Here is a 12,418-nt window from a genome sequence, read left to right as displayed (position 1 = left end):
GCTTGGGAAAATAAAAACATTTCTCCAAGCCTCTGCTATGAGACAAAGACGGGATAGTTGCATTTACCTGTTCACCTGCAGGCCTGCTTTACGGAGCCTGATAGCGATCTGCTACCTGAGTTTAGGCTGTTTCACAACAGTGGGTAAAATTTAATGAATCTGCCAAAAAAGCAGAGATGCTACTTCATGGAGAATTGCCTTAGAGAAGTTTCCCAATCAGTTTCTGCACAGGATTTCTGTACATAGATTTATCTGCAGTAACATCTTCATCCAAATCACACACCTGGCTATGGCACAGAACATGCAGATATTTCCCTTCGTTAGGCAAGCAATACTTTATATCAGGTTTGTCTCACATGTCACTCTTCAGATCGCTAAAACCAGGACTAGTGATTTCCTTTTTTGTTATTTATTTCGCTATACATAATCATACAAAAATGTGGTACATTTCAGATTCAGACAAAGGTGGGTGTTTGATCTCTTTCAGGTAGTGAGATAAACAGAAAAAAACCCCTCTCAACAAAAAAATCAACTTTCAGCTAAGCAATTCAAAATTACTAAAAATGCTTCTGCAGAGTCCAAATGCAGAACTGAAGTAACCTAATAGCATCTCTTCAACATTTTATTATAAAAGTCTCCAATTCTTGCAGGTAAATGGGTGTCCATCTCTGCAAAACTGTCCGATCCCTTTAAAACAAAGAGTAAGTAATGTTCACTAATTCACCTGCCAACTCCTGGTCAGACATTAGAAGGGAAATGAGAAGAAAATTTCCATCCCATTCTTGTAGCTACTTCTCTGTAGCAAAGCAAGAAAAGCCTCACACTAAGCTAATAATGTAATCCATTTTTCTCAGCCCAATGAAGTCATATGGCTAAACCAAGACTGTAGTTATTCAGAATGAAAAAATAGCATATAATGAACTCAAAGGGATCATTATACCTCTAGTAGCCCAGAAAACCACCGTGCCTTGTCTAGTGCTTTAGTACGTCACACAACTCTGAAATTTCTGAGGCAAACCTTTGGGAAATGAGAACGAGCAGCCACAAAGGCTTCCTTGAGTTCAGTATTACATGATGTTCTCAGCCATGTTTGGAAGATTCTCAGCAAGTTAGTTACTATAGCTCCCAAAACTTTTCAGAAACCAAGCAAAAGCTTGCCATGCACAGCCTTCAGAAAAAATTTTCACAGCCTGGTGCCTAAGTGTAGCACGTGTTTCTAGTTTGGTCAGCTTGTTAGACAGAACTACTAGAGACTGGACATTTTGGCCCGGACCAAGCATAGTATTTCAAGTTTACAGGGCTTAAGTCTATGCTCCTGGTGAACTGGAATCTATCAAGGTAACTACTGCATCATACGGCTAAGCATGTCTCACAATATTAGGAGAGTTTATTTCTAAGTTAGGACTATTTTGTAATAGAACACCACCACCCCACCCCCCCCAAAAAAAAAGAACGTTTCTGTAAAATTATTTTGTTTATTGCACATAAACTCCCAATTCTAAAAATGCATCTATTTTCTGGAATGCTGTAGCCATGCAATGCCAGCTGAAGGACAAGTATGAACTTGTATAGTTATGTTTTGGAATGCTCCAAGCCCAAGGTCTTGAAGAAGATCTTCCATGTAGAAAGTACGGAAAGTTCCCATGGGTTTGTTTTCCATAAGAAATGAAGCCTCAGCATGGTAGAACCTCCAGAAATATTCGACATATTGTTCTGTATTGTATTACTAGGAGCTGGTAAGAAAATTAACCTATCAACAAGCCAAAAATGCTGGTAGCAATTAACATCATCTCCCTTGCTCAGGATAGATGAATCCTTGGTTTATTGCAAAAGCCTTGCACCATGGAGAATACGCTGATGAAAATGAAAAGGCTGTAATTGATATGGGGCTGGGGGCAAATGATACTGTAACAGCAAATTTGTCTCCAGAGGTTTGCCTTTGAAATAGGTTAGTCCAACGATAAACCAACTTTTTCTTATCCTTTTCCCAACTGAGTTTCTGCCCTTTTAAGTGATTCTGTCCAAGAACTGCTTGAATTTACTGGAACTGCACAAAGCCTTCCAGGTTCATGGGTTCTCCCCTCTTTTTTTTTGTTCCACATGCCATAACCCAAAATTGAAGAACATTTCAGAACCACAGAACTAGTCATAAAAGTAAATACTGTAACAGCCCCTTCCCCCAACTGAAAAAGCACCTCCTGCACAAAACTGTGAGATGTGAGGAACTACTTGTAGAACTCGCATGCAGATGTCTCCTCAGAAAATTAGCTTTTTCTCCCTGAAGCTATTTAGCAAAAAGCAAATGTTCCTTTGCAAGGCTCATTTCTATACCTCCGCCTTTGGAAAACAAATGGCATCAAAACTTTTTTTTTTTTTTTTTTTTTGAGAAAAGATGCTCCTGAAGACTGCAAACCATAAATGTGCTGCTTCAAAATTTTAAAATGTGCCTTTATTCCAACAGAAGTCCAACAACAGCAGTGGCGTTCGTGACTTCAGTGCTAACTCTGGTACAAGATACTTGTTTTAGACAGCAGCAGTGCTAACAGCCATTGCAAGACTGGTGCTACCATACTGCATTTAGCCAGAAAAGACCCAAGGGATCCAAAAATGGAATCCTTCTCCAACCTACAAGGTCCAACCGACTCTTAAAATGAACCACAAGCTGCACAGTTAAGAATTAATTCAAGATAAGAGGACCCCTCAACTCAAGCTCCAACTATTCAGTTTCCTTGTCCACAGACTGGAGCGGAGACTTGTTTTTTTCCTAAGCTTATGCTTTTCAGACACATTCCAGTGGAGAAATTGCTGATGCACTCACAGTTATGCAATTTTGCTGTCTTCAGTGAAGCTGTGTATATATACTTCATTGGGCAGATTTGGCTAGATACTGCTGATGCTGAAGCCAGAGCAAAATGTTAACAGTCTCAATTGTGTTACTTCTGCACTAATGATATTGGTAAGAATACGCTACCAATTTTTCCCAGTTTTAGCACCAAAAGTGTAAAAAGTATTAGGGGTTTTGTTTTTTAACCTGAAACTTGTCAAAGAAATACACCTAGACCATCATACAGAAAACAATTTAATTGTGTGCCCTTTACACACTTTGGAATGTAAGTCTGGAGAGGAATTAATAGACACTGTTGGTTCAAAACATTCAGACATCAAAAAAAGAGCATAATGTAATGTTTATTTGCAGTCTCCATTATCTCCAGTCCAGCATTCACCACTTGTCATACATGGAGTACCAGAGGTGCTTTCTATATGCACTCTGCCTCAATTGAAAAGATTTACAATTTTATTTATCTAAAGCATTTGATCAAGACTGGCTATTGCTACACAACTATTTACCCAATTCTCTGGCCTCTGTACCAGAAGTGGGAAGAGAAGCACTGAGTGGCCAACTGAAGAGTTATCAAAAAGCTTCAAGAACCAGAAACTCCTAAGAAACAATCATGGAAAGAGGAGTGTTGGCTGTAAGATCTTTATTTCTTCCATAAAAGAGGAAGGACTACATCATCTAAGCAGAGAGCTTTCGATTTCTATTAAGCAAGATGGTTCAAGCTATATCCACAGTTTTGGGGGGGCAAATAAATAGCCTTGCCCCAAACAGCAATCATAAAGACAAGCTGTTGAAAACTGGTCACATTTTGCACTCCTTCAGAAACCAAAAGGAAGGGGGAAAACAAAGAAAATTCCCAACTTACTCACATGCTAGGGTGGAAGTATAAAAATGTCAATTATTTAAACACAGTACTTCTCCAGAGGAACGTGCTTGCAGAAACAAAAGCAGTGCCTGTGCAGTAAGTATCTTTTCAATGTCACTTTAAGAGCTATACAATCCTATCTGGATATGCAAAAGCTAATAATGCCAGAGGATAGAGAAAGCAAGTAGGCAGCCCACCATTCTGTGGCATTAAAAAGTGATTAAATGAAATTCACAAACGGTTTAGTGACATTTCTGATAGACTAATCACATAGCAGTGCTCTAAATAGAGAAACAGACCCATTATCAAAATATTCCCTTTAAAAAAAACTTGTATGTCGGCAGAGTACTTAATGTATTTATTGTGTGAAGATAATGGCTTCTCACTTCAGATTTAGAAGAACATGGATGAAAAGAGGGCTTCCCACAGCTGTATGCACTAGCAAGAACTAGTACAAAACCCATTCTTTGCTTTAAGTCTCTGCGTTTTGGAACAAAGGAAAACTAACTGTTGATCCAGTTTATAAGCTCAAAATCACCCTGTACTTGGAGAAAGAAAAAAAAAAATCTTCTGTTAAATGGCAGAGCGTTCAGCTACAGACACCAACAACCATTCACTTGAAGCAAAAATTTTCTGACAGATTGGTTAAAATTGGGCAGGGACATCAGTACTGAAAGCTCAAATACTTTTCAGAAGCCATATACAGCAGGATGCATTGCTTCTCACTATTACCCATCAGTTCAGTTCCCCCAGCCTCCAACCCAACCCTGCCAAAGCACGGTTGCTTCTCATTGTGGCTACTGCATTATCAGTACTTTTTATATAGAGACAATACAGTGCTAATCAATACAAATACTTTGCTCATTTTTTTAATTCAGGAAGTTGCCTTCTCCATGGCAGGTGCTCTATTTCAGACAGCCACACTGATGAAAACATCCCTATATAGTAGATGCCTAAAAAAAAAAAAAATAAAAAAATCAAGCCAACTGGCTCTCATATCTGTCACAAACACATTTAGGATACTTCTAGCTAAATACAGTGCATAATTAACAGTCATATTAGAAAGACTTAACCTTTATTTGCCCATTTATTTCAAGTCCACGCTTACCCCCCTTTTCTCAGTACACTAGCTGGATCACAAAACAGGTTTCTCCACAAACAGTTCAGCCAAGAAGAATCTTTTTGGGCTGGTCATCCACTTTGGAGCTGTATTGTACAATACAGTTGTAAGCAAATTCTAAATTCAAAGCATGGGGTTTTGATATTTGAAAACCACACTAATATTGTATACAGAAACTGGCGTTCAGCAGTATTGCCTATTCAAACATCTTCAATTGCAAACTCATCTATTTTCACAATCAGAACATTTTTGTCTGAAAAGTTTATTTTAGTTTTCTGAACACTCTAAAGCAACTGTGCTTTTGATATTACACAAGTGTCCAGATAGGATTAACAAAAATTAAAATGTTCTAAATTACAAATTTAATTCCTGTAAGAGCTTGAGAAAGGAAATAGAACAGAAAAGCATGACATACACACATTGTGAAGAAACCCCAACTTTTCATGCAATGGCAGGCAAGATGTAAAAAGCCACCCAAATTCACACATTTTTACACCGAATCATCAGAAAAGTACTCTGTAGTAAATCTGTACATCCAAATACATTTGGGATCTACACCTAAGTTACATTATTTAATGTTATATACACTTATTACCCCTTGTATAATGCCTAAAGGAAAATCTTCATTCAAACCCAAAACAAACAAAAAAAAACCAACAAAAAAAACCCCGCAAGACTAACTTGGAAAAAAGGAGAATCACTTTAGACATTCAGTTAAAATGTTGGTTTTGTTTTAATCTAGACCTCAAAGTGTTTATTAAAAAACAATCCTCTTCATTTAACATTTTGCTTTCTAACTGTACAGTAAATTGCATTGCAGAGAACACATCCCGTCTTCAGACTGTATTTTCTTTGGATGGATTTAAGATGTAGCTGGATATTACTTTAAAGATAAATAAAGGGAAGTTGGTCCAACTAGAACAATAGCTGATATATTACATGCATATGGGTTTTTTATATATTTTTAAATTATTTCTTAAACAAATGAGTGTAGGGCATAGTTGATATCGCAAATAAACCAAAAAGCACCTGGAGTCAAAATATAAAACATACCTCCTATCCTGGCAATGGCAGTAAAAATCAGAAGAGTAATCTTTCTGGAACGGCATTTTTACATAATTTAGAAATGTTAAGTACCAGGAAGACTACTAATCAAGTAGTTTTAGCAGCCAAGTTTCCCTCTTTTTATTGAATGGAACAAATGCTTTAAATAAACCGTTTGTCCTCTTCACTGAAGAGAGCTAGTCTATTCATCTTTAATGAGCTAGGTTTTTTGTTTTTTGTTTTTTGGGAAGATTAGCCACGTACTGTAGTAATGCCTACTGCATATAATCCAAGCATTTGCTGTGAACAGTTGGAGAAAGCAGTCAGTAAGAACCTAGGATCAATGAAATAGATGTTACTTTAAGCCATCCACAAAATGGAGACCCATATAGTGCCCAGTGTTAAAACCCAAATCTCTTCTCGCGCTTTTTGTTGTGCAAGTTCGTCCCCATGAAAACAGGAACTGATCCATAGTTCAATTTTCTTATTTCCTTAGTCAATTTTCACATTAGTGTAGATTTTACGAACAAAGGCACTTGTTCCCATGTAACCAATAGCTCCTGCAAAATAAAGCAAAAACGTTGAATATGTTAGAGAGCTGATCATCAAAATAAGCCAGCAATATAAACCACACACACTTAAAGTCACATAAAGCATGCACTCCGCACACAGAAAATTACTTACCTGCAATACTTGTTCTCAAACTCTAATTATCCATGCTCCCAGTGAACGTCTGGCAAGAACTCCCCCAGTCTAGCAATCTAAATCCATTAAGGCATCTTACCAAGAGGCCACGCTCACTTGGCCTCGATAAATATAGCAGCCCCCCTACTGCTGCCAATAACCGGGTCCCTTTTTCTGAACAGAGGGTAAAAAACATACAATCACCCACTCTGCAGGGAAGGTGGATGGGAGGGCGGGTTTTTATTATAAGTTACATGCCTTCTGGATGAGTGTTTTATTGGCAGATGGCTTTTTCCTTCCCACAAGGCACAAATAATAATAGATCCCCATCCCAGGAGTCTTAAACTCCAAGGAGGTCTGTACAAAGATATTAAACTAGTAGCAGTTAGTAGTTAAAGGAAATTGCAACCTGTGGTTTTCAAATTAGTAACAGTCATGAGCAGAATATGCATTGTCACAGCAGTAATAAAAGAATAGGTCACTGAGTTTTTGATAGGGGCAACAGTTTATGCTAAACCCAAAATACTGCAGGACTAACAACACCTAGAAAAGTGAAAGAAATGCACTGGACCAAGAACTCTTCTGAGAAAGAGATTCAGCAACCTACCTGGTCAAACCCAGAACCTCAGGTTTGCCAGGCTCAGTAAATACTGTTGTCTTAGGATTGCCACAGGGAATACCCCAGTGCTTCTCCTTCATTTCTTCCAAGCAAAATGACAGTAAATCAGCCTTGTGGAAGTCAGTTTGGCTAATTCTCGGGTTAGAAGTGAAGTTGAAAAATCAAGCAAGAATTAGAGAGAACTGCTATCAGACTGCCAGAATAACAGATAATAAAACATGGGAAGAAAAGGATAGAGAAGTGAGGGCCTATAACTCAGTACAGATAAGAGAACTCCTAACATCAAACACTTGGATGCTCAGTGAAGAACGGACTCCCTGAAGTAATGAAGAAAAGCCCAGAACAAAGCGTGAAACATTTTCAGTGATCTGGGATGCACCAGACTTCCATAAGATGTGTTAAATACAAAAACCTAACCAACTCTAAAAAATTTCTGCCAAAACTTCATTTTTCAATAAAAATATAAAGTTGTTTTGCCTTTAGAAATTAAGGCCGTACAGACCTGCAGGTAACACGGCTGACCACAGATTTATTCAGAACCTGGAGAGCTCTTTAAATCCTGGGGACTGCTCAGATAATTCATGAAGTCAGCCATTAAACCCACACAGAATTTTGGTTTTTAGACCCCCAAAAGCCCAACGTTCAAACTAATCAGGAAATCTGCACAAGGCAAACCCGATGGATCGTTCCAATGCTATCGGAGTAGTAAAGACCTTTTAGAGTCAACTTCTGTGCTGCATAGCATTTCAAGCTGAATAAATATCATGACAACCATTCCACTGGCCAGCAAACGAGGGATTTGTATCGCTAACTTGGACAAAGTAGAGTTCGATTAAAACAAATACAGCACACACAAGATCAGGTTGCTGCTTGCAAGCGTTAAGTGTGCTGAGGACTCAGCAGAGTCCAGAGAAGGCCTGGCAGTTCAAGGAGAGACCAGTACAGCATTCTGACAGAGCCTCGCACGGGCTGTGCAGAGGAGGTGACGTGGGCTTAGAGTCATATGGGAGCACACGCAGATTTTTCTGTAGCCTGTCAAGAAACTCATCTTCTGTCTTATGCAGTAAATGGACAAAATAACAGCACTGGACTCCTGTTTTAAGACTCATCATGTTTTGCCTGTTAAAGCAGACACTGGCAACAGATCCAATGCCCATTTCAGTAGCTAAACTCAGATACATTCCGGAACTTGTTCTTTGAGGGCTTCTCTAGTGATGTGATGCCAGATATCACAAAGATTTGGGAGAACAAAGCACTAATCGTGTTTCATTTGGGATCTAGAAAATGCGTGCATGAGATGGAAGTGAGAGGCAGGAGTAGAGAGCAGCAGTCACATGAGACCACAAGCTCTCAACTCCATAAACAAATCATAACCTATTCTGAATCACAGGAGCCTTATCCATGCAGGCCACTAATGGCCAATACCAAGGCAGGGGTTAAGCCTCAAGGCTACTTCACAGGCATTGAATAAAATATGGGGCGGAGAGGGAGAGGGGGACACCCTAGACAATGATGAATAAAGAATGTCCTCCTGAAACAAATGCAGGACAGTTGGCTGATTTGAATAAAAAAATCCATAGTAAAGGGAATTATTTTATTTATTTATTATAAATATCATCTAATAAGGTGTTTAACTTGGTTATGGCCTCTATAGGTTTAGTAGAAACAGACTGCAAGCATATTTCAGCAGAACAACAAGCTTTTAAATAAAGAGAAAAACCCAAATAGCAAGGAATAGCAACCACAAACAGAAAAAGATTAATTCCCATCTATTACTTCAAACCAATTAACACTTACTACAGTTGTGACGTTGCAAGCAAAGAATTCTTTTTAGAAGGTCCTTCAATCACACTTACACTATTTATCTGGATGCTGAAGTGTGGTATTGTGCAAGAGGCCTTTCTATACTACTTAGCTCCTAAGCCATCCACTGAGTTGGAGAATAAGTTTTATTCTTTTCTGTCACTAAGAGGGAAGCACGAGGAGCTCAAAAGGTTTGGAAGTTCTCATGGGCTCCCTACTGTCCACTCCCAGAACTCAGATGCTCTGCAGAGGGCAGCAGACTTTGTGGATCAAAGAATCCCACGATGTGTGGGATTTGAGTTCACTAGGCATTGCCAGAGGCACTAAAAACAGAGTTGGATGATACAAGCCTTCAGAGTTTCCCTGTGGCTGCTTTGGACCCTAACTAGCTCATCTCATATCCAACTGTGTGATACTGAACACGCCTATTCACATGAGCATCCAAAGCACAGCTCTACACACTTTTCACAGGAGACATACAGTCAGCAGCACACACGCTGCACAATTCTCTAACACAAATGTCTTTGTTAGACCTCAATGGCAGCAAGTTCCCTAGACAAATGCTTTTTGACAGGGGATTTTTTTTTTTTTTTTCCTTCCACATGCTGAAAATGGGGGTTCTCAGTAAAAAGGAATCTCACAGCTCCTCTTCCAACACAGTTAAAAAGACAAAAAGAAATCTCAATAGAGCTGTAGAGATAATGTGTGAAAGTTTTTTCTGATTTTCAATAAATTTGGATTTTACTCTAATATTCCATCTAGTAGTGTCCTACCACGACAAGAAAGCATTTGACAATCTTCCTTTTCCATGTTTTAAAAAACATTTTAATTACAGAAACTGGTGGGCAAGCTTGGCTTCTGCATCATAGACATTTTAATCAATACCAGCTTGAGCACTTTAAAAAGAAAAGATTAGAGCTGAAAAGTATAAGCCTATTAAAGGAAAAAAAAAAATGGCTGCAAGACTACCAGAACAGCGGGGAAGTCTTGTAATGTGCCAAGAACCTGATGAAGCAAGATTAGATTGTATGAGAGAAAAGGGGAACAGGTACTCGGCAGTTAAGAGATGATTTCCCTCCCCTTTTTATAAAGCATTGTGAAATTACCCACCTTCTAGGGATATCAAGAAATGTATACTTTACAGAAAGTAAGTTCCTGTAAGACATCATGTGTCTTAAATATCTAACTCAAAGAAATCCTTCCACTAGAGTCTATAGGACTATTCATTCACTGCTAAGAAGGAAAGTATTAAATAAAGGATCACACATAAAAAGCAAATAACATCATAGGAAAGTGCAAAAGAACTAAGTAGCACTTTCTGAAAGTCATAAAGCAAAGGATAAAAGTAAAGCTAACGGGTGAATAAGTATATTTGACTTTATCAGATGACCTCCATGCCGAGAACTGTTTTTTTCTAAACGACTGTCAAAACAGTATCTTAAAGAGCAATGAAATCCAGCTGCACGCAGGAGCACTCTGCACTCTCCTCACCTGTGAATATTCCAATACTTACTTCTCAAATGCTATCCTGAGGTGTCAGTCCTTTCTATTCTGGTCACCCTGATATATACGTGCCACAAGATACAGATGGTAGCGTCATCAGTATCGCGATACCATTGATGCCTCAACGGGTGTACCTAGCTCCTTGTCTTGGGGCAATAGTAAAAACTCCAAAACAAAATGCTAGCATGGACTCAACTTAATTTGAATTTATTTTGCAGAATTTCTTGCCAAATATTGAGTCTTTCAAGCTTGCACTGAGTGTGAAATTCTTTGTACAGTACATAAATTATCTTCCTATCAGGAGACACAATCCACAGAAATCTCCTATATTAGGTAGGAACCAAGTATAAGCAGAGAACTCCAAGATTCTTTTTAAAGATTGTAAGCTTTTTTGAGCAGATCTTGCAGACATACACGCTCCACCACCAAAACCACAGAGCTAAAATCAGAAACATGACAGTCTGAAAAATTCTGATAGAAAACTGCCAATATATTTGAAACTTACCACACATTATTCCCAAAGCTGTGCTAAATACTGCCATATAACCAAAGTAAAATGATGTTTGAAACAAGCCATACATCCTGAAAAAGAAAGATAGGAATTTACGCTAGGTATTTGCCCCAGTTTTTCTCAATACACTTATCGGGCAATACAGTAATCTGATATTCAAGCAAGAAAACTACCACTTACTTTGTCTTGAAAAAGTAGTAGTAAAAGGAGTACATGTAAACATAAATCGCAGTTGATGCCGCAGAAAGAAAGCTTGTCCATTGCCTGAAAGTAAACATGCATGTCCATCATATATCTAACCAAAAGGCTTCCCAAGAAGATGCACAATGCGCTAAAACCTTACCCTGAAAATAAAGTGTACTGGTTCTACAGACTTATTTAACAAAATCTACATATTGTCTGCTATAAGTGACAAAAGCTTCTATGGCAACAGCTATCACTGATACCAAGTGATAATCCTTCATATTCCTGTGTGCCTTATTTTTTTAATACATACATACATACATACATGCACGCACAGATGCACATACGCACAGAAAGCTCCTCTACAGAAAGGATCCAAGAACTGCTTTTATTCCCTACAGCTAAAATCTGGACACGGGACACTTTGAAAAGACCCATCTAGACTGAAGAACATTACTTTTCTATAAAACTCTCACAATCTGGTAAACTATGCAAATAACGCAATACTTACCACCTGTAATCCTCTGCATTTAGCAGGAAATAAGTACAAACGATAGTCACACAAACTGTTACAATGCAGAGGATAACCAGAACCAACATCATAAAGCCATAAACATAGTAGATCTTGTAAGCCCAGAATGAAGTAAAAATGAAGTACCTGAAGAGAGTAAAGAAAATATTCAAATGATATTGTAATTGAACTTAAATTATTATACTTTTTAATCAATTTGGCAAATAGCTGACATACTCACATTTCAATAAAAATTGATCCAAAAGGGAGGATTCCACCCAGGCAAACAATAACAGCTGGTTCCATGAACCTGAAAGATATTAAGATTAGTTTAGGGACAATTTTAATCTTTCATTTACAAACATATGAAGACATATAACCAGATAATTCATACAGCACAGAGAATTATTTAAAAGGCATGCTAACAAGAACATTTCGGTCTCATACCAGCATATTAGAAAGAAGATTCCCCCAAAGATGTCATGTGTATGGAGAGAAGGAGGAGTTATTCTTGGGGAAAGCTGAAACAAAACATAAGGCTCATGCCTATCACCTACAGGCATAAGGTTAGGCATCTAACCAGCCTTAAAAGGCTACAGAAAGAATCTCTCTTGCCCAAAAAGGGCCTAAGCAGTCAAGTCCCGTAAGATCCGCTAGCCTTGAATGAAGGCAGCGAAAACTCAATGCTGTTGACAGCTATAAATACAGCAAAAAGCGCAGAGAAAATGTTGCAGGA

General features: G+C 38.3%; 1 protein-coding gene across 2 annotated transcripts in view; it reads right to left on the bottom strand.

Annotated features, from left to right (window-relative positions):
- Positions 1-1,503: 1,503 nt before the first annotated feature.
- Positions 1,504-12,418, bottom strand: part of TM9SF3 (transmembrane 9 superfamily member 3) — a gene marked incomplete at its 5' end in the record, with an annotated part of 52,677 nt that continues 41,762 nt past the window's right edge. The window contains 6 exons of one of the 2 annotated variants that reach the window (XR_014228059.1): positions 1,504-4,657; positions 5,878-6,428; positions 10,983-11,059; positions 11,169-11,252; positions 11,683-11,829; positions 11,924-11,992. Coding sequence is in view for 1 of the 2 variants with exons in the window: in XM_082310727.1 (XP_082166853.1) it covers positions 6,361-6,428; positions 10,983-11,059; positions 11,169-11,252; positions 11,683-11,829; positions 11,924-11,992 (445 nt within the window). The other variant, XM_082310727.1, reaches the window with a different exon arrangement.

Source organism: Platalea leucorodia (genome assembly GCF_965183815.1).
Source record: "Platalea leucorodia genome assembly, chromosome: 4".
Taxonomy (NCBI): Eukaryota; Metazoa; Chordata; class Aves; order Pelecaniformes; family Threskiornithidae; genus Platalea; species Platalea leucorodia.
Note: the sequence above shows the minus strand (reverse complement) of the source record. Positions and strands in the feature narration are given on the sequence as shown.